The 22,991-nt window shown below is 40.0% G+C and overlaps 2 protein-coding genes across 2 annotated transcripts; both read left to right on the forward strand.

Annotated features, from left to right (window-relative positions):
* The first annotated feature begins 2,801 nt into the window (after positions 1-2,801).
* LOC311254292 (E3 ubiquitin-protein ligase MARCHF9-like) lies at positions 2,802-11,707 on the forward strand. Its single transcript, XM_084347992.1, has 4 exons — positions 2,802-4,427; positions 7,573-7,728; positions 9,145-9,337; positions 10,835-11,707. The coding sequence occupies exons 1-4, from the start codon at positions 4,074-4,076 to the stop codon at positions 11,140-11,142; spliced, it is 1,011 nt and encodes a 336-aa protein (XP_084204118.1). The 5' UTR covers positions 2,802-4,073; the 3' UTR covers positions 11,143-11,707.
* A 2,364-nt stretch (positions 11,708-14,071) lies between these two features.
* On the forward strand, positions 14,072-21,829 carry mettl1 (methyltransferase 1, tRNA methylguanosine). Its single transcript, XM_084348062.1, has 6 exons — positions 14,072-14,307; positions 14,617-14,744; positions 14,846-15,030; positions 19,072-19,185; positions 20,853-20,954; positions 21,295-21,829. Exons 1-6 carry the CDS (start codon positions 14,228-14,230, stop codon positions 21,409-21,411), a joined length of 726 nt encoding a protein of 241 aa, XP_084204188.1. The 5' UTR covers positions 14,072-14,227; the 3' UTR covers positions 21,412-21,829.
* Positions 21,830-22,991: the final 1,162 nt, after the last annotated feature.

Raw genomic sequence — 22,991 nt, forward strand, 5'->3', positions numbered from 1 at the left:
AAAGATGTTTTCTAGGTCCTGGTCACTGCTACCCTCCACCTCATCCGAGGGTGAGACTGAAAGTCTTTTTAATGGTTCGAGATGTTAAAAGAAGCGGGAGGCAGTGAAGAAAGGGAGGTGGTAATATGCTCATGATGCACCACCTGAAGAGCTTGATCACTGCTTTTCCCACCCCTGAAAAGAGACCTGGCAACTGCAGATTTTGTTGTAGGTGGACTGTGGAGGACATTCAGATGGATCTTCAGACTTTTCACAAGAGCATCAACACTATATGGATTGTTTGATGGCATTGCCGCCCCCATTGGCTGTTCTGGTTTCTTTGTTGAGTTTTCTCCTAGAGTTAGCGATGTTAATTACATCCCATGCTATTTCTGACAGATGCTTGATGATGGCGTTGATGTCTGCTGTTTGAAAGGACTCTCTGAAGGGGCATTTATGATGAGCCTCATGAGTAGAGCACTAAGGAGGTTGGTAGTTGTCCTCTCTGACAGAGGAGATGAGGTATCAATTGACAGTGATGAGAGTCCTTTGCCATACTGTTTTGAGGCACTGAAGGACCAGGGGAAGACATTGGTGTACTCTCAGAGGTTATTTCAGGAGATATGACTCCTGAAGTCACATCATTGCCTTCCATCATAATCAGACTATCACACAGGTCCTGAGATTCAAGCCATCCTGAGGGGTGTTGTAGTCTGCCTATCAGTACCTTCAGGAGACTCCAACCTGGTGACCTGTCACTCCTTCTTTATCCAGCACCTGCTGCAACAATTTTCCCACTTCATCCTGTGACAGACATAATGTCAGGAGAAAAGTGGAGCTGAGTGGTGTTCATCTTCCTCCTGAGACGTCTTCCCATTAGAGCGAACAGAATGTGATGTGCCTGGCCCATCATCAGATGATCAAACATTTTATCAGTCAGTTCCTTTGAAAACTGCCTGATGTTGCCACTGGACATGATGTTTTCCAGTGTTTTGTTGGCATGTGCTGCATATTTCTCTGGCAGGTTTAAATTATTACACAAGCTGTTAAATACTTTTTGATTGGTCTCAAAATCTAGCAGCTGCTTTTTCACACTGACAGTTGTTGTCTTGCTGGTCTGACTGCAAGCTTTAGATCTCGGCCTACGAGAGTCTGGAGCAGCTTCTGGTAAATTAACAGTTTTATCAGAGGCATCCTCTTCTTTGAGTCTATATTCAGAGGACCCTGAATGTCGCTCTCCATCAGTTCTGTCAGCTTTAAGCACTTACATTTGTCCAGTGGGACGCAAAGAGCTTCAGCAAAACTACCATCGAGGGAGTCTTCCCACCGTGTGAGGACGTTTACTAACGCTGTCGGCCGACTTATATCCATCAGCCTTGGAATCACTCCTGAGTACGCGCTCCTGACACATTGCAATTCTCAAGGTGGATGTAGAGAGCGTCTGTGTGATTTGAGACGCATTTGAGCTAGTGTTGCGTCAACGTCTGAGTCCCAAATCCCTGAATCAGGTATCATGCCTCACTGTGCTGCAGAGACTCTGTCAAAATATTTGGTAACGATGGGCTGAACAGCCTCTGGTGTGACAGGGATAGTGTTGTCCAGCTGGGATCTAGATCATTCCATTTTAGACTTCTTTTTATTTGAACTTTACTTTCTGTAAATTGTTCAGTGATGCGTCGATCTTCACTGTGGTTTCAGACTGTGGTCTGGAAATCACTTTCTTTTTTGTTTTTACCTTTTCTTGTTTCACTGTACGTTGCGCAGTGATCGAGACTAGAAATGAACAATGTGCAGCCATAACCATGATTATATACCTCTGTATAGGTATATCATCTGACTGGTGCTCAGCTGGCTTTAGTAAAACTGCTTGCCCTTTAATCAAACAAATCATTGTATTACCATAACTAAGTACAGCTATACATTACTTTACAGATATGCAACACATTAAAGTTATTACTGTCTACATGAATCACTCGTGTGCAAAATGCAGCCCAGTCGCGAAGATAAAATGTGAGCAGTTAAGGTTTCTGCACCGACACGTCCAAGTTTGTCACACGCAACGGAGCATGTTGACAGCTGTACAAAACGTGTCATATCAGGTTCACGTTGCATGTTTATTAACTGACAGGAGGTGGAGGTGGAGGTTAGGGTGCTGGAGCTACAGGCGACAAAGCTGCCAAGACAGTGACCACAGTTCAGTGAACTGCTTGATATTTCAAGGAGAACTCGATACAATTTCCAGCCGCGTTTGTGGCGCCAAAAAAAGGATATTTTGACAGAAACTCGGGCAATCTGTAGTGGTGTTAGTGCTGACAAAGCCCGGTGTTTTTAAGGAGACCTCAGGACGTTACCAGCCGTGCTTGTGGCGACCACTTCAGGTATTTTAAGCCAGACGCTGATGTTTTCCTAACCTTAACGAAACATTTTTTGTGCCTAAGCCTAACCAGAGCATAAGCACATTTAAATAAAATAAAAAATCTGCCCCACTGGCAGATTTATAATGAGGAGGACAGGAACAGGTAAAAAACACTGGTGCTGGGCAAAGAATGTGTCCACAACTACAGTGCTTCTCTTTGTGATGACAGGACGGCTCCAGTTTGTCCAATAAAAGACAGCAGACAGTCTCCTCTGAGACAAGTATGTGACGGACAGTGTTGTGATTCATTGAGTGGTGGATGTATTGAATCTGTCTCTAACTGTCTTTGTTGTGTTTTATAAGAGCTTTGGACACCATGCATGAGATGGTGAAGGACACACGCACTAATTGTTTTTCTTCCCTCCATCAGCCTATGACTATGAGCACGTGTCCTGCACGTCACGTGAATATCAGCACCTTGGACAGCAGCAGCCTCTGTGGATGAAGCTCATCTCTGCTCTCCTCAGCAGCTGGAGGGAGGATGTTTTTAACTGCTCGGAGGAAGAAGTTTGATGTTTTTGACCTGAGGCGCCTGAAGATGAAGTTTTAACACGGCGGTGAAGCTGCTGGACTCATGGCTGCAGCTCGCCTTGTGAAGTGGCACCAGGCCTCGATTTAATTTGGTGAAAGTGTGATGATGCTGAGGATGATGATGATGATGAGCATGTGTCTTTAACAACCCGGAAGGGCCGGTTGCAGCCCGCCGTCGGCTCGTTTGGTGTTTGTGCAGGAATCCATCTCTCTCCTCCTCTTCGCTCCTCCTGATCTGTGGCGCAGAGATGTTTGGGGGAAAGAGGAGAACTGCCATTGCAAGTTGCCGCGTAATGGATCCTTCTTTACTGCTCAGCAGATTGTATCTGTCTCGCATCCATCTCTTAAGATGCGACGCCGCCGGATTGTAACTTTGTAAGTGGGTCGAGGTGTGGGACGAAACCTGCTCCATCAACCAGCCACAAAAGCAAAAAAAAGAGAGAGAGAGAAAAGGCAACAGCGAAGTAGAAGAAGAAGAAGAGGATGAAACTGGTGAATTGATGGATGCCACTGCGAGACAACAAAGGATGCACGCGTGTCACCTCGTGTAATTACACCACCCCCCGAAGGGAAACGAGAAACTCGGATATAAATCGGCTTTAACTTAGTTGTTAATAGGATTTAACATCATCCTCGCAGCTTCTCCGCCGCGTTTTGTTGGACAGCTCCTGCCGAGCTGAAGCGCCGGGAGGACCCGAGGGATCCGCGGGGGACGCAAGTAAACGAGCCGGGCTGAGGATGAAGGCATGGGAGGATGCTGCTGGACCCCTCTGACTTTAATGTTTGAGCCTCGGTGTTCGTGGCTTTCAGCCTCCATTGAATCCCGAAAGAAAACGCCTCTGTCCATGAGAAATAATCCCTCCCTATTGGCTGGATCGCGGTGCACATGCTATAACAACAGGATATGCAAAGAGCTATGGGCTGATCTAATAGCCTATCATGTTGTCCGCATGCTTTTTTGACCGAGATCTGTATTTTATTTCTTAGGATGTGACTTGTCTACTTGAATCAAATGGTTCAGATGCAATAATTAATAATAATCCTAATAATAATAAGGAATAATAATAATGATGATGGTGATGATGGACGTGTCACAGTCAAGCTGAAGGCTGCTTTGTTTGTGCCTGTGTAGTAAAGCTGCTGAAGAATGTTTAAGTATCGGATCCGGATGGTTTTCAATGAACTCAAAGTGTTGTTCCTGATGCGCTCTGGATCCAGCAGCAGGAGGACGGACACAGGCACGGACCCGGACACCCAGACCAGGATGAGAGGGCTCGCCATACGGGGCTGTGGGTGGCCGCCTCTCAGCTGCTCCCACCGGGACGATGAGGAGGAATATTACGGCTCTGACCCGCGGCCACGCAGCCTGGCCTTTGAGAACAATGAAGATGAGGCCAAAGACAACAAGGAAGGAGGCCTGGACGCAGCGTCCCTCCCGAGTCTGTCAGAGAGCGGGACTCGATCACCGCAGTGCCGGATCTGCTTCCAGGGGCCCGAGAAGGTAAAGTTCAATAACACAGGTTTCCTTTAATAAGGGGCGAGCTGTACTCAGTTGGACCCTGGTACCCATGAGTCCAGGTTCCTGTTGGCACCTCAGCAGCGCAGGTGCTCCGTGGCTCCTGGGGCTTCAGACCACGTGGTGCTGAGCTGAGGGAAGTCTGTTGAAGGCAGGCAGGTCATCAGGTTCACTCCTCCACTGCTGTCTGAGCACGTGGATCCACAGAAACGCCTGCTGTCATGAAAAATAAAACACTACAATATGTAGTTTCAGGAAAACAAACCCAGGAGGCAATGCTCAGAAAAAGGTCAAGATATAAAAAGGCAAATATTTATCCAGAAGTTTGTCTGTTTTAGAATATTTTGTACGATTTTAGTTCATGATGTCCTCAAACGAAGACTCGGTGCCAGCCTGTCACAGTTTAGATCCAGTGCAGGATTAAAGGAGACTCATTGAGCTTTTTGGTTTTCAGTGTTTTATATATTATTATGCAAGTAAAAGATCTTGAAAGTTAAAAAGGTTGAGGTCGGCACCAGCAGAAGCAACTCTCTCTCCTGAAAATTTAGGAGATATCCTGATTTTTAGTCCCTAGTGTGAACCCTGAAAATCCTATGCATGGATCCTACATTTCCCATAATGCAACTCAACAGCCTCCAGTAGGAGGTCAGAAATGTTCAAAATCCTATTTCCCTGGATTACCCTGCTTTGTCGATGACAACTTTTGTTTGATGAATGTTGTAAATGTTTAGTCTCCGAGCTCAAACTGATAACCCTGATGACATCACTATGACACCATCGGGGTTATTACAGAAGACACTGTACAATTGATCTCACAGGGTGAGCAGTGCTCATTACAGTTACAGATAGTTGTTAAAATCATCGGCGTGCCCTTTCAGTTGATTTAATAAGGGAAACAAATGATTGAATTAAAAACCCATGATGAGGATGTGAGTCATTACACATCAACACCAAACTGTTTCAAATATCTGTCAGCTGCATCAAGTCTGCTCAGATGCAAAGTAAACATCCAGACTGGCTTAGACTAAAAACAGGAGTCCATCTATCAACAGTGATCTGAAAATAGCAGTGGGCAGACGAAGGACATCAGTAGAGAACAGGCTGGAGAGACGCAGGAGGAGCTTTGTGTTTACTATTTGAACCAGTGGAGTCCATCTGATGCACACAATTAGGATTTAAAGTGTCAGTGAACAGTTCCTCCACATAAAAGACAGTTTTACTCATTATCATTCTGAGGGATTTGAGTGAGTGAAGCAGCAAGAGTTCAATAACTTGCCGAGAGACTGAACCGTTAATGCAGGGATCAAACCTGAGTTCGATCCTTCAGGCTGCAGCAAGGTCACAGAAAATACAGCTCAGATATCTTCTACCCACAAGAAGTTTTTAAAAATGTTTATTTGAGTCCTTAGTCCAGGATGTGGACGTGAGCATGTCAAATCCAGTGGACGCGATCAACCTTGAGGAGTCAGACTTTGCTGGAGGTCTCACAAAGTTTTGGTTTCACCTCCAGATATCCAACTAATTAAAGACCAAGCACATCACCTAGAGTCAGACAGGAAATAAAGTGAGATGTGCGAGAGCGTTGTCAGTCCGAGGGCCTTGGGGACTCTCACACTGACAACACAAGCCAGCGCCAGATGTCCTGTGATTTCATTTGAGGCTACAGCAAAGTGACACGAGAGAAGAAAACTTTATCGAAAAGAAGGCGTTGAGCAGCAGGCAGTGAAAAGTAAACAGTATAATATCCCTTTATCACATTTCCATTCATGTTTTGAGAGGCTGCAGCTCAGGATCTAAAGACGTGTGTCTCCTTTGACAGTGAACATAGCAACCACTGAAATTTTCCTTCAAGTCAGCACATAACTGTATAGTACGTGATTCTTGAAATATCTTCACAACGACAAACTGCTCGCTTTTACATCCTAATTAGCTCTAATAAAAGAATAAATGTTTGGATCAGTGACAGGCTTTCTGGCTTGCACTGACTCCAGTTAACTCTGCAAGTGTGACAAGTTGGGAGCCGATCGTTGCTCCAGAAATCTCATCCAAAATGTTCATCTGGACTGAAATGTGGCGATTGCGTGAGCCAAGTGCTACTCAGAGTTATTACAATTGTGAAAACCTTCTTCATGCAGTCATGAAGGGACTAAAGAACTGAGAAGAAATATGAGATGGAGACAATTCAATGCCGTGAGGTTGAATGATGATGACATTTATCAATGATGAAGAAATTGAAATAATTCTTTTTTCTTTTGTTCATATGCTCTATCTTAGTGCACCAAGCAGGCCACAATTGCTTGCGGTCTGCTTTTAGTGTTAATTTTATCACGTAATTGAATAAATTAAATTAAATATACCCGATGGAGAAGGCCGATATCACGCCATCTCAGTTGAGGCAAAATGCAGCTCGGGTTTTTCCAATTAATCCAAAGGAACCATGAATAAAGCCATCAATAGTAAATGAGAGTGAGCTGTTCATACTGTAGGTGATAAAACCATTGTGTCGTGTTGTTGCACTTGTGACGTACCCTTTCATCATCATTTGCAGTTTGTCATTATTATTTTACACATAATTATCATTCAGCTACTAATCAACACTGGAGGCAGGATTGCACAATGACTGGCAATGTCACATTAACTGATTATCCAAATTAGTTGGAAAACAAGAAAAAAAAGAGATTAACATTCATCAGTTAATACTTTTGATACTTTAATCTTGATTTGTCACCAGGTTCATCTCGAAAATGCACCAAATTTGACCCAAATTAATCTTTTGGAGTGGAATTTTTTTTCCTCAGTTGAATTTTTTTAATTGTTGTTACATGCATGTAGTATTAGTATAGTTTCATAGTGATTATAAGTAATAGTGTAGTATTTTTTAAATCCCTTTCCAGCTTCACGGCAGAAACAACCATGGATACAATCACCTTAAACCTTCAGCAGATAGAATTTCAGTGCAACTTTGTTTTGGCTGCAGATTTCCATGTTGACCTGTTCATGATAAAGATCTTTGTCTTTAGTTTTCACCGTCATCAAATCAAATCATGTGACAGGCAGACTCAATCACAGTTCTTAACATCCAGCGTCCTCTGTGAATGCGTCCCATGCAGCTGCTCTTTGTGCCCTGCAGGGGGAGCTGTTGAGCCCGTGTCGCTGTGCAGGCTCTGTGCGCTGTACCCACCAGTCCTGCCTTATCCGCTGGATCAGTGAGAGAGGCTCCTGGAGCTGTGAGATCTGCTACTTCAAGTACCAGGTCCTGGCCATCAGCACCAAGAACCCACTGCAGGTACAACACTGTAGTTTAAACGGTTAAAGGCCTACACACACTACTGCACTGCTACTTTTAGTTTCCAGATTTAAGCAAGTGAGTTATTGGAAGAAAAGGATCACATTAGCGGTCCAGGATCTTAAGGCAAATGTAAAGACATAAGGAAGAAGCTGTGCAGAGTTTACATGCCCACCACTAACAACACTGAGACATTTGGGACTGAAATTGTCCCGTCGACACTGATTCCATGAATAAACCTCATTATTTTCACGACTGTTGGCAGATGAAGAGCGAGTGGCCCATCTCACTTTCCACAGAGCTATTTATACTGTTTTTAGGGACAAAAGAGAAGAAGAAATTGAAGAGGACTTAGAGGAAGATGCCAAGACCACATTCATGAGACGGTGAACATTTCAAAGAGCTGGCGCGTGATTTAACCAAAGTGTGTGGCACATGGACGAGAGGAGAACAGACAGCGTCAGCAAACGATCCCAGCCTCTGAATGCTGGAACAGAGATGTTATCAGATGAAGCACTTGTTCCCTCATTTACAAAACAATCACTGCGTCTCTGAATGAACATTATGAATTGATTATTTTGGAGAATTTAAGTGATACAGTATTAAAGAAACAACGTAATTCATTTAAGAAATTTAATTTACTTTGTCATCGGTTTTTATTGTCTATTTATTGTCCTTTCTTTATTGTTTCATTCATCTCAACAAGCAGCTGACTTTACTTTAACGCTGCTTGATTCTCTAGATTTTTAAGACAAAAAATAAAATGTTTACAACTTAATCCATACATGTTCGTGCAATTTATAAAGGCTGCACAATTAATCAATATATTGTCAAAATTGTGATGCAATATCCAAATTGCAAAAACCTTTTTTAATAAAGGTAAAATGTGTGACAAATACACATTATAATGAAGTACTGTAGAGCAGCAGAGATGCTCTGATCTACAGATCTCATTCTCCAGATGTAAGAAAATATGATTCTTTGGTACAGACCCCATTAAATGTCACACAGTCATTATTTTAATTATTTTTTTTCAGTGAAAATGAAAATTGTGATGCAAAAATTGTCATTCCTACTAACCATGAATCATCATAATTGCAATATCTGTCAAAATAATTGCAATGCGTTTCTTTTACAATGTCGTGCTGCCACAGATAGGCAAAGAGAAGTGTGTGAGAGAAGAAGTTCATTATTTACTATTCTCACTTCAGTTTCACAGCAGCATAATGGAAATACTGTCATTCCCTGTGAAACCCACTGATTACACTGTGACGCTTGTGAAAACATGTTGAGATGAAACATGGTAATTTGAATGTGCACTGCTCTATAGAGGTACATTTTTGTGTAACAATACCACGTAATCAAGAAGCATTGTGCAGTTTACAGGGTTTCAGCCCATTTCTCTGTCTTTTCTAGTGGCAGGCCATCTCCCTGACTGTGATTGAGAGGGTGCAGATTGCAGCCATTATCCTGGGCTCTTTGTTCCTCATCGCCAGTATCTCCTGGTTGGTGTGGTCCTCTCTCAGCCCTTCAGCCAAGTGGCAGCGACAGGACCTCCTCTTCCAGATCTGCTACGGCATGTACGGCTTCATGGACATAGTTTGTATAGGTGAGACACTGGCACTTTATTTTGCATGTCCATAATTGGCTCAAAATCTCCAGAGACACATTATGATTTGGTGCTATTTATCAGGAATCTAGAAACAGTGTTTGTGATATACAATATCCCTTAATTAATTCCAATTGATTGCAATCTAGAGAGTATTTTAGTCATAATTAGTATCATTGGTGCATAATAGGTGAGCTGAGCATGCAAAAGTCAGCATATAATTAAACGTATATGATGAATAATGTTTTCAATAATAAATTAACAATTAATTAATATTTACTTGGGTTCAGATAGAAGAGTCCTTTCAAGAAAATTCCTGTTTTCGCTCTAATTAGCACCAAAGTACACAGTTAATCAGAGGAAATTACATAGGGAAGGACCCTGTAAATGATGTGTTGCCAATCCCACTTTCTATTAACACATCTTTTATTCACCTTATTAACAAGACTGATAGTCTACAGCCTCGCTAATGACTCTGTGAGGCTTCACTTAGGCACAGCACTACTTTGAGCTAAATGCTAATTTCATGATGCTAACATGCTCACAGTGATCCTGCAAAGTTAAGCAGGCTTACGGATAATGAATGAATGAATGTTATCGTGCTACAGTAATTAGCACTAAACACAAAGTACAACTGAAGCTGATGGGACTGTTATTTGGTCACAAACCCAAAAATTTCCGTCAGGGACGTTTCGTCCTGAGGTGGTCGTCACTTCATAGCATACACTCAACAGACATTTGAACCTCATGGTGGCGCCAGAGGAAAAGTCATCTTGCTTCATCATTTCATCATTTGACCAAATTTCAGGACTGTTTAATAGTTGTAATGAGATTAAACTGAAAGCAAAAAATGTCAGTGTGCTGCCAGGGCTGTAGAAGAACAGTGAGGTGATAAATGTGTTTGGATTCGTCCTCTGGGAACCATGAATGTCTACACTTCATGGCAGTCCATCCAACAGTTGTTGAGATGTTTCAGTCAAAAGTAATGTTGATCGGCCAACAGAAGGACAGACGGACCAACATCAACACATCAGTGTCCCTGGCACAGGGTTGCAGCAGTATGAGCTTTTTTCATGGTACGATAGCCATCCTAGAATATAATGTTTTCACGCTTTTTATTATTATTATCAGTTACAACGACCCTCAAAGAAATAAGGTTTTGTTTTTTGTTTTTTGGTTAAACAAACACTTTATTATAATTTCACAGAAACAATTTGTTATTTGTCTTACATGAGTATATTTGTCGTGGTATGTCTATGCCTCCTTTTTCACATGAAGGGATTTTCCTCAACACGTGTTTCTTACCAAACATCAGTCCAAAACACCCACAAACATGTCCAGTGTAATTAATCCTTTTATTTTCGAGAACGTATAGTTCCCATCAACTCTGTACATTTGAGTACAACCTGATTCTTAATGAACAAACAACTGTTTGTCTATATGTAACCCGGTTTTCTTGCCCCCAAACTCCCCCACCCTTTATCCTTTTATGCCCAGGCCTTATAATCCATGAAGGATCGTCTGTTTACCGGATCTTTAAGCGCTGGCAGGCGGTGAACCAGAAGTGGAAAGTGCTGAATTATGAGAAAGCAAAGGACTTAGATGACCCCATCGGTTCCAGCAGTAAAGGTCGCGTAGAGAGGAACTCTTCTAACACAGACAGCGGGCGGAGGACGAGTCGACACGTTAGGACTATTCTCAACCACCACTGTGGCTATACTATTTTGCACATCCTCAGCCAGTTAAGACCCAACAACCTGCGCCATGCCAACCAAGAGGTGGTCATGAGGGTGACCACTGTATGAGGCTGGGTTACACAGACATAAACACTCACCATGATTAAGGAAGAAGTCAAAGTGTTTGATTGGGATTTTCCTGATCTGTCACATTAACACTGCCGTAAACTTCTAGTCTCTTTTTGATTTTGATCGCAGATTCTCCCTGAACTCAGAGTGGACAATTAGAAATATTTCTCAGATTTGGACAAAGGGAGAAGAAGGCAATTTTATCTGAATCTTCAGAGACAGAGACTGTGAAAACATGAAAAATGATAAAAAAGTAAAGATTCTGAAAAAAGCTTTGAATCTTAAAGCTGTGAACCATTTTTTTTACCACCATGACCAATGTTATGAAACGTTGTTGAACTGTTTTTGTTTTGCTTTCTAAGGAATAAATTAGTGTTATTAAGTTTGATTTGAAGTTGACTCCATAAGAGATTTTGATGGTGAAAATGACGATGTGCTCCTTCTCTTCACTTGATGGATCAGACGTTAAAAAGACCAATAAAACTTTAAGACGTGACACAATTGCTTAAAATATACCCTTAAAGTACAAGTCATCTTTTGTAATAAAGACTTTGTTGATCTCAAAGGAAAACGTTGTGTTTTGTTGGATCTCGAATGTGTCTTAAAAACAAAGTTTACACTCTTGATATGTACAGATTGGGTTTTTGTAACATCAAAGAAATTAACGTGATGATGCAAAAATCTCACTCAATTAAACCACTGATGTCACTGGCAGATACTTGTTTTAAATGTCATTCTGCATCAGTAAAACTTTGATACTCAGATGTTATTATTATGATACTGCAATTCATATCATTCTCCATTATAATACATATTTAATTTATTAAATGCCAAAATGGACATTTACATTTCAGTTAAAATCTGTACTCACTCATCTAATCGTCATATGAGATGTTGACATGATGCACATGTCACTACCCCGACTGGCTCTCTCATCTTAAAAAAATATTTGGAACCAGCTGGCACTCAAAACTTTTAGGTCAGTACAATATAGTAACATGACAGTTTTGAGTCTACCAGACACAAAATAAATGTGTCACATGACCCACGTCTGACTGGAATGTATTTCTGTCCAACAGGATCGTTTTTATGTTGCTTTGACTCAGTTTTACTAAATTTATTTGTACTAAAAAATAAATAAGAATTCATGTCAGTTTTATGTCAAGACAGCAAAATGTTTTTGTGTCCAGCATAGAAATACAAATAAACAGAGAATTTAATTCAATATGGAAAAAGCACGACTGAAAACCCACTCACACCCTTTTAGTCTGCAGTATCCTCAGAAAACTTTTATAACTAAAGTTAGAGAAGGGCAAATAGAGAGCTCAGTTTACAGCAGACAGTCCTCTGTGTGTCTTTAGACATAAACAAGTCCTTCCTAAAGCCATACACTTACAGGAGGGACTATTATGTGTCACGACGTCCTCAACTGAGCGAGCTGAGACAGATATTAGAGTTGACTGAACTGCAGCATTTCCATTTAATATAAGGCACAGTGGCACATCATCACCCGCCGTGCGGCTGTTTTGACACGAAAGAAATCATTAGGTGGAGTTTCGTCCTGCAGGGAGCAAAACAAACGTGGCTGTTAAAGAAGATTTGAGGCTTTGCTGTTAAATATATATGATCCACTGGGGAAATGCCTCACATTTCCAGGACGAGTCCAGATAGAGTTTCACAAAGTATTAAAAAGCTTTTGCTTATTTATGGCTATATTCCCCAAGCACTTTTTTTGACATGTATTAACTGTGGCTGGGTTACAGTTTCTATTGGAGTCATTTATCTATCTATCTAATCAAAAGCAAAATAGTCACAAACAACATTGCTCTCTTGGGGTTCACAGACCCTCTCATTACACAGTAAATAATAAAACAAAGCTCTGTGTCAGTTCAATATAACATGTGAACTTGCAACTAAAAGCAGCCTGGTGTAGTTTCATCTAACAGTATCAGTCTTAACTTATTAAAATAATAATGTACTTAACTACACTTCTAACTTACTTGTATTTCACTTCACTATTTCCATACTTGAGCTCATTAAAGAGGCAAATTATGTACTTTCTCCACTAGGTCTATTTTAAACATTAAACATTTGGGAGATAAATGTTGCACATTAAACGACCTGATCGTATAGTGAGTAGTTAAAATACATACAACAGCGGTTCCCAATTAGTGTAGCAAGACCAAGAAATAAAGAACATAAAATACAAGCAGCTACATACAAAAAGGTCTATTTTCCAGAATCTTCTCTTTAGTTTGGTTGTGTCTTGTTCTCTTTAATCATTCCTTTTATCTGTAATTTTACTGCATGAGGTCTCTACTACTACTGATATAAAGCCAATTGAGTATAGAAAATTAGCCTACTATTAAACTGATCACAACTCATACAACGATAACCTGTAATTTTTACATTTCTTAGTATGTATTTAGTAGTAATTTCATATGTAATAAAATAAGAAAATCTTTCCCCCAGCATTTTCAAATAACAAGAAACAGTCGGTATCATTGCTGAACACACCTCAGAGTATTTTCAAGCAGCATATTTTAACAAGGAGAAAATAACAACAACAAATAAACCGATAAAACATGTAATTACTTTAATTCAAATGTTTCTTTCTGCTCTTACAAAGACTGAAAAAGCTTAAGTCTATTAATCATTTATAAATGCCTTTTTAAAAAATCCACATTTAAACCTGCATAATAAGTAAACTACTTTTACTTTGGATACGTTCGGTACATGTGCTGATCCTTTGGCTTCAGTAAACATTTAAATATAAGACCACACGTGTAAAGTTTTACATTTACATTGAGGTGATGCGGCCGAGTAGTTCGTGGTGTAGCTATAGGCTCAATAGACAGACTGTCCCTTAGTGTGTATAATGCTGCTGTCTTACAACAAACCTGGCAACCGCGTAGGCGCTTCGTGATGACGTAAAAACGCAGCGACCTACAAACGCTGGTAAACTATCTAGAAACAAAACGTGACAGCCTGGAAGTGGTTTGTTAGAAGTGTACGCCTGAGTTTATTTAATAATAACGACACGGTGTTAATATTTCGGGGGGTGAAGTCTTTATCTGAGTCCAACATGAGTTCGTCGATGCCGCAGAAGCGTTACTACAGACAACGAGCCCACTCAAACCCGATGGCTTACCACACGTTTGATTAGTGAGTGATGATGTCCATGTGTCCGAGTTCAGTGCGCTGCAGTGCTCTTCCTGCCACTGCCTGCTAATGTAAAGACTGTCAACCCCAGCTGTGCATGTAGAAACGAGGAGAAGTTGACAAGAAATCAAGTAGCTGCTAACTTAAACACAAGTTTTGTTTCAGTGGCAGGGAGCTGAGATATTTGCTTCCAGTTAAAAAGACATTGTACCATCTCATTGTCCCTGTTATTCTCTGTCATCCACACCACACACTGTCAGCTTGTTTTTATGTTTCCTCCTATACATACAAAACCTCCTGCTTCCTCCTCAGCCCTGTGTGTCCAGAGGAAATGGACTGGTCTGAGCTGTATCCAGATTACTTCCCTGGCAACCCCTCTGAGAAAGAGAGCCCTCGAGTTGAGTTCGCAGACATTGGATGTGGATATGGGGGACTTTTAGGTATATATGTTGTTGGTCTGACCACCTACAGATCTCACAGGTCATAGTTGTGCACTTGATTTACCTGCTGTCTCTGTTTGTGTCTTTACCTTCACTCACAGTGGAGTTATCACCACTTTTCCCAGACAAGCTCCTCCTGGGCCTAGAGATCCGAGTGAAAGTGTCTGATTATGTTCGGGATCGTATCCAGTCACTGCGGGTGTCAGAACCAGGGAACTACCAGAACATCGCGTGCCTTCGCAGCAATGCGATGAAGTACCTCCCAAACTTCTTCGCTAAAGGACAGGTAGGTTTATATGTATGTGTGTGTGTGTGTGTTTGCTGCTGTGTGATGGCAGGACAGATGGGACTGCTTCGGGGGCCGGGATGCTAAATTCACTCACTAATGCTCCTTTTTTTTTGTTCTCCTGAAATTATTGTTAGCTACTTCTCTATTGTGCATGAAATGCATTGAAAGTTCAGAAGCATTATTTTCAGCCCACCTGTGTATGAATACAGTTTAAATTAAGACATAATGTAAGTTTGATTTAGATATTTGGTTCCCGTAGCCTTCTGTTTGCATTGGTATCAGCACTCATAAGTACTGGGCCAAAAATCACAAGTGGGCAAAATGTTCATTTGCAAGTCAAGGCCACAATTGTGATCAAAACAAAATGCACTATGATTCACCTCACACAAACAAGATTTGATTTCATTAATGGCACAGACATATTTTTGAGTACCATGTGTAACATATGGGCCTATGTTGCACTATACAGCCCTGAAGAGACTGATTCATTAAGGTGGAGATGGATTATATAGTGCAGCATCAAACTATATTGAAATGAAAGCTATTGTTTCAAACTATCTCATTTGAAAATATATCGATATGCCTTAAAAGTTGATATATACTCAGCCTAGAACTCATTGAATATTTAGTTCTTTGTGCTTTTTTACTCACTTTTAGATTTCAAACACTAAAAGTCACAAACAGTGCTTTATGTGAGAAAACACCTCAAAATCAGCCACAGATACCTCAGCAGAACTCGTGTTTTTCACTGAATTTAGGAATTGTGGGAATTTTGTCTATTTAAAAACTGGAATTGGACATTTTCGTTACATTTGTTTGTAAATTTGTTCAAACAATGTTTTTCGACTGACCTTTGTCCACCAAAGTCTCCATTACCATTCCCTTTTTCCATTTCCTTTCAATCTCCTCAATTAACTAAAGACACATGGGTGTTTTACATACAGTTTAATAGTGGCACATTAATCAGTGTTGATCAACACCTTCTAACCAATCCGAATCAAGGAGTCTCAGTGGCCGTGGTATAAACACTAATACAGACCAGCACACTGTTTACACATTGGTAGGACTGTGAAAATGACTTCAGTGTATGTGTATCGAATGATGAAGTTGCATATATCACTATTGAGTTGTGTGAGATATGTGTTGTAAATCTATATAGTGCTCAAAACTTTATACATTTGTCAAAAAAAAAGTAAATGTGTTTGCTTTAAATATGAACCATACAAGATGTATACTGGTTCATGAAGGCAACTGTGGAACAGACTCTAGGTCAGCGGTGCCCAAGCATTTTCCTTAAAGGTCCAAAGGTGGGACTTAATGATGAGCCACCGGCCAAAAGTAAACACCATATTGTACTGTTATGATACAAAACAGTGGTAGGATCCAAAGTTCCCTTAATTTACTTAGTTCCTCCCTGATGTGTCGCTCTGCTCACCGTTCTCAGATTATGAGAAATTAAAAATTATGCAGCCTACATATTTAAAGGGTAACTGCACCAATTTTACACATTAAAGTGTGTTTACGGGTCTTGCGGAGTAGTATAATGCATTTTGTGGCTCCAGAGGAAGGTGCATGTAATCTGATGAATTAATAGAGAGGGGGGTTATAATTTGAGGAAGAAATTTAATTTTAAAATATAAATATGTGTTAATAACTTATAATAAGTTATAGAAATTTGGTCTATACGCGTGTATGTATGTATATGTATGTGTGTTCAGCACATATACAGTATATGCATATATACATATGTGTGTGTATGTATGTAAATGTATTTATATTTAATATGTTATATATTAATTGAAAATATAGTATATTGATTGTATATAGTTAGATGAGAGCATACGAAGGTACACAGGTTCAGGAATGGAAGTAAATTGATAAAGATGAATTACTGAGTTGTGGAGAAGGGGTTGGATTTAAAAAGTGTATACTTCTTCCTGCTCTTTTCCAGGCATGTCGATGCTTGTTAATTGAATATACTTTGTAACATGCTTTTCCTTTTATTGTGCTTATTTGGTGAAAATTTTTTATTTTTTATTTTTTACACGTCCGAAATACATTTTCATTCATTCATGCAGAACCAGAGAGATCACCTTTTTTATTGAATGTATTCTTCTTCTTTAAAACCTGGCCTACATTACCCACAGTGCAGTTTATCCACTGAGTGACATCACTGGAGGCATTTTATCACATTAAATGCAGCTTCCTCTGGAGCCACAAAAGGCTTTATACTGCTTCTTTCACGTATGTATTAGTACTCTCCAAGACCTGCAGACACACTTTGATGTGTAAAATTAGTGTAGTTACCCTTTAAAGAGCCTTTAGACCTCACAAGCATTAACAGTGATTAATATTATAATTTTATTTTTGGTGTAAATGTTTGAATAGCTGTTGTTCTGTTTTTATTGTGGAGTTTTGTGACTCGTGTTTTACATGTTGCATTTTACTATGTTGTGATTTTGTACGGCTGCTACGTCAACCAGGTCTCTCTTGTAAAAGAGGTCTTGATCTCAGCTGAACTTATAAAATGAGGTGAATTAATTAAAATAAATAAAAAAACATCTGCCGGGCCAAAGCAAACGTATCGTGGGCCAAGTTTGGCCTGCGGGCCCGGCTATGGGCAGCCCTGCTCCCTTTACTTACTTACTATATGTAAAAATAAACATATGTGACGTTGATTGGAAGTAAATTGGAGCTCACACACAAAAGGCCTGCAGTTCTATAATAGCTCATCCGACTTGACCTTTAATAACTGTAAATTAAAGCTGACAGTCTGTCCTGGCACTGCCGAGGTAATAAGAGTACATAGGCCAGACGTTTCTGACTTAAAATAATTACTTTCCTCAGGGTTAACATATGGGCTGAATCAATTTATACGGATTGCTCAATAAATCCTGGATTTCACAACAATGGGGTCATTGACAGACACGCAAGGTATCGCATCAGCTGAGTATAGAGCAGTGCAAGACGCCATTTATCCGTTCCAATTAGCTCCGGTAATCTGTGACTTGTTGAAACTCGCATTAGATTACACAGTGGACTCAGTGGACTTAGTGTACCAGGGTTAATTTGGGTACTCCGGATAAAAAACTTCACCTCAAATGCCCCAAGTGAGTATAAACGGAGAAATGAACACAGGAGTGTAATTGCTGTAACACTGACACATTTATGGGGAACCTACATTGATTTAATTGTTTAAAATCAAATTATTTTAATATGCTGTTTCAGGTCATTTTGAATAATAGGACTATTATTTCTACAGCCTGAGTTTAGGCTTCTGGCCAAGTTTGACTTGTTTTGGGGTTTTTTTGCATTAAAGCTGCTTTATTTTTGCAACAATATTACTACCATTTTAAAACTTGTTCACAAACTGCATCTCTCGACTTGTATTCAGTTAGGAGAGATGAAGATTTCCCCCGCTGCAGCTTGCTTTAGCAGTGGTTGTCTTCCTCACTCATGACTCGTCGCCACCACCCCAGCTTTCAAAGAAGTAAACGACCACCCAGACTAGTTTCTTAGAGTCTAGTCCCAAGCCTTGTCACATGCATGATGTGTTTCAAGTTGTCGAAGCAGCATATTCCAAAGACCTGAAATACCTCTCTTTTTTTCCCCTCCTCTTAGTATGTTTTGTAACCCAAAAGTGATTCAGTGTGTTATGGTTTTTCCGTCTTCCATCAGCACTGAAGTGGCCCCTGAGGCGGGAGCAGTCCCCAGTGATTATCCCCACGTCTCTCTGTCTATACCTGACATTATTTATTTTTAACTAATAAAAAGTTACTGGAATGGTTTTTAATTTATCAGCCAGACTAATGTCAATGGAGCCTTCACTTGTGCACTTGTCAAAGACCGAGACACGGAAAGAAAAAGAATCACGAAGGGGAATTCCAGTTTTGCAATCTGCGCTGCTTAAATCAGTCGACAAAATAAAATGGGGGGCCACATTTAAGTTGACGTTCACACATTTTAGAAGCACGACTGCATGACTGAAGTCTAAAAACTGTTTTTAAAACATTGTGTTCCGACCATTTTGTCTTTCAGCTCAGTAAGATGTTCTTCCTCTTCCCTGACCCTCACTTTAAGAAGACCAAGCACAAATGGAGGATCATTAGTCCGACATTGTTGGCAGAGTATGCCTACACACTGAGAGTTGGGGTATGTACATAAGACTTGCTCGTCGAGCAACGTATGTCTAATTGGCAATTATTTTGATGAATTTAAGTCATTTATTAAGCAAAAATGCACTTTCAGCTTGTTAAATATGGGAATACTGATCTTTATTAAATATACATCCTTGGGGTTTTAGTGTGTTTGTTGGTCAAAACAAGGAAACTGAAGATTTTACCTCGAGCTCTGAGGAAGTTTCTTATGTTTCTTAGTTTGAAGTTTATAAATAATAGATTTATTGATGATGAAATTAGTTGTAAGTTGCAGCAAAGGGTGCACATCAAACTATTCTTTGCAGTACTTTGTGTTGTTTGTTCTCTGAATATTTTTTTAAAATTGAAAACGGTTACAAAATTGAGTTCAAACTTTTGAATGGTTCCTTCAGCCAAAACACAGGTAAAAAATATTTTCCCTTTAAGGTATATCTCTCTTAAAAGATAAAGCATTATGTCATATTTTTCTTATTGTCTACTAGCACTTAGTTCCACTGGTCACAAATAAACCATTTAATTGGTAAAATGATTTCTTATAAAGCAAATGGGCACTTTTAAGAAAACATTACTCAAACAGCACTAAATGAGGATTCTAGTTTGTGGACTAATACACATTCAGGGTTTTAATGGGATTTATTGACAATAAAAAAAATTAATTTCATAAGTTTTATGCAGTTACTGTAGTTTTGGTTGTATTGTCAGAGATTTTTAAATATCTGCAGCTGATACTTTTGTGACCATTAACACAAGGAAGGAGATTTGAATTACATTCATTAACTTAATAGCTCAAACAAAAAAAAAAAGCTAATGGTTGCACAACAAATTGGCACTTTCCTTCTCATTTTATCAATTGATTGCAGTGTGCAGAAATCCATGAATTCACTGAAACAAAATTGAGCAACCGGAGTGGCCTGCAGCTGGTTGCCTTCTGCACACACCCTGCTCCTGCCTGTCAGAGCAGCAGCGGGACACTTGAATGAGGCGTGAGCGATGATGGAGGTTTTTGGGAACAATGGGGGGCTTGTGTCTAAATTTGGCTTTATCGTTTTTTTCCTCGGGTGTGTGCATTGATGCATTTGTGCATGCGTGTGTGCCTGCGTGCGTGCGTGCGTGCGTGCGTGCATGTGTGTGTAAGCTCTTCAAGGGCCTTCAGCATTGGCGCATAGCCATGACTGTGCTGGTGGGCAGGGAGGCTGTCAAGAAACCGCTCACTCATAGAGGCAGTTTCACACCAAAATTAACTCAAGTCTATTTTCTTATTAGAGAATATATTTTGAGTCAGACCACACCTGAAAGAGTAACAGGTGTGATTAACTGCAGACAACAGGCACTCTTCTTGCCTTCTCTGACGTAAAACTCATATTTGCTGACATGCACTGGTGTGGAAATCTGTGCCATAGCTACATTTTCTACGAAATCCTCGTTCTAGAAATGTTATCTATCCAGCCTCCAAAGTAAACTACAGTGCTGTAGGTGATTAACCTCTGTGTTGTCTGTAGGTTATTTTTATCTTTTTAGAAAGGAGCGGTGCTCTCCACAGGTGATGAAACCACCTGACTCTTTATTTTGTGATCAATACTTGGATCGGTGATAACCCCCCAGTGAAGCTTTGTTAACTTACCTTTCCTAGAACTGTGTTATTAACCTCCCTTTGTTTGTCAGGGTTTGGTGTATACCATGACAGATGTGGAGGAGGTGCACGTCTGGATGGTGAAGCACTTCAGCGAACATTCACTGTTTACACGTGTCTCTGAGGAAGAACTGGTACGTGGTCATGCAGCTTTTCATCCCCATGATTGCAGGTCGTGACGATATTTTCACTAATTTAGTGCTAAATATGATAGGTTTTCTATTTGAACGTTACTTTAAACAAACATTATAATTAGCTCTATTATGGCTAGTGGCAGTTTCATGTTTACTGTATAGACACAAGAGTCATAAACTTTTCACCTAACTCCTTGCAAGAAAAGAAATAGGGGAATTTCCCTAAATGATGTACTATGCCTTTTAAAAGTCATTCATAAATACATGAATAGTTTGAATAATCGCTGTCACAAATGAACGGTTACGTTTATAAATGCAGTGTTCAATCTTATTTTGACAGGTTGGTGATGTCATTATAAGTCGATTGGGCACCTGCACAGAAGAAGGAAAGAAAGTCCAGAGAAATGGAGGGAAGAATTTCCTCGCAGTTTTCCGGAGGATCGAGGATTTAAACTAAGACCAAACAGTTTGGACATTCAAAAAACTGAAATAATTGCCTCATGCCGTCATGTGTTTGTGGAGGATAATGCCGCTCTGCGGAGCTGGAGGCTGTGGCTCAGTCCCCCGGCAGATGAACAGTTCTTCTCGTTACAAACATTGACATCATTACTTGATCAAGGATTTGAGTTTTACACATAATTTATGTATTTGATCCATCAGCTTACAAAAGACAGCACAAGGGAATGAAATCATAACAGGATCTCTATTCTGACTTGACTCATGAAGTGTTGTGCATTGCTTTTTTTAATGAATTTTTTAATCATCTTCATATTATTTTTTTTATTTTTTATTTTTTCTGCAAAAGCTCCAAAGTGCTGCTTTTGGATTTCCTGTAAAGCTGTAAATTCTTATAGTAAAACAAAAGGTCAGTGTTGGGTTTGGTTCATTGTGGATTATATGTTGTGTTTTGTGTCGCAGCTATTTTGGGGACATGTCCTTTAACTTGATTTCAAGAGGAGTTTAGGTTGTACTGATTGCAGCCATCTTTTCTAATCTAGCAATTGATTGCAAGCTATTCATCTGAAACTCCTTTCTATCCAATGATATAACTTTGTTGGCTCTATGGTGGTTTTTCACTGTATTGGCGACTGGATCTGTGATGGATTAGACTGAGAAGTTTTCCAGTGATCTACGTCGGGCTTGTTTGCTATGTGTCATTGTCTGGTTTAAAAATAACCCTGCAAGCTGCAACACGTCCTCCGAGAAGTGAATGCAGCACAGTGTTCAGAGCGATCGCTGTGATAAAATCTCTAAACTTAATTAGTCAACAACATGTGGAACTAGTTTAATGCCTATACATTTGAGGACATTTTTAAATTGCCAGTAGTTATTGCTAATATAATTTATTTTACTCCGTAAAAAACGCAATTTTACAACAGCTTAAGATACTCTTACATGTTATGTCACACGATAAATAATAAGACTTGTTATTATTTTTATTATTATTTTCATCTACTCGACATATCTGCTGAGCATCTCTGTGAGTCCAAATCAAAGAAGTCTGTAACAGAAACTGTGGTTTTCATGCTCATTTCATGATTTAAGCAGTTTATTACAGGTTGGTAGTTATATCTGTCAGGAGTTTGGGCTCTTTTGCTGCTGCAGGGGGTGGTGATTAAAAACAGGACGGCACATGCCTCAGTGATAGAAACCCAGACACTGGAAAACTTTACATGATTGCAGAGAGACATTGAAGCTCTCATGAGGTAAAAGTCCCATTAATAAGCGGAAATATTTAACCTCTTTATACTTATTCATCTTCTGCTGCACACTGATATGAATAAAGGGATTGTTTCCAGTATTAAAAAAAAAACTGATCTTGAAACCTCTTCTGTGAATATGCAGCAGGCTGACAGTATTTTTGTTTTCCTTCCCCTTAAATATTCTAAGTATACAGTACAAAATGTACGTATTTACCATGTGCTTGTGGGCTAAAGTCCACCTGTGACCAGGTGATGAACATGTAAAATCCATGTCCACTCTCATACAACAGTATTTGCTCAGACCCATGACACTTTCTGCTCCAAGCTAAATGGC

Source organism: Pagrus pagrus (assembly GCF_965226575.1).
Source record: "Pagrus pagrus genome assembly, chromosome: 3".
NCBI lineage: Eukaryota > Metazoa > Chordata > Actinopteri > Spariformes > Sparidae > Pagrus > Pagrus pagrus.

What these genes read in the sequence shown, in the direction of transcription:
- mettl1 (XM_084348062.1), top strand. Translation starts at nt 14,228, where the DNA reads ATGAGTTCGTCGATGCCGCAGAAGCGTTACTACAGACAACGAGCCCAC. An exon ending in TGGATATGGGGGACTTTTAG is followed by an intron (nt 14,745 to 14,845) that starts GTATATATGTTG and finishes CTTCACTCACAG; the next exon opens with TGGAGTTATCACCACTTTTC. An exon ending in ACTTCTTCGCTAAAGGACAG is followed by an intron (nt 15,031 to 19,071) that starts GTAGGTTTATAT and finishes TTTGTCTTTCAG; the next exon opens with CTCAGTAAGATGTTCTTCCT.
- LOC311254292 (XM_084347992.1), top strand. Translation starts at nt 4,074, where the DNA reads ATGTTTAAGTATCGGATCCGGATGGTTTTCAATGAACTCAAAGTGTTG. An exon ending in GCACCAAGAACCCACTGCAG is followed by an intron (nt 7,729 to 9,144) that starts GTACAACACTGT and finishes TGTCTTTTCTAG; the next exon opens with TGGCAGGCCATCTCCCTGAC. An exon ending in CATGGACATAGTTTGTATAG is followed by an intron (nt 9,338 to 10,834) that starts GTGAGACACTGG and finishes TTTTATGCCCAG; the next exon opens with GCCTTATAATCCATGAAGGA.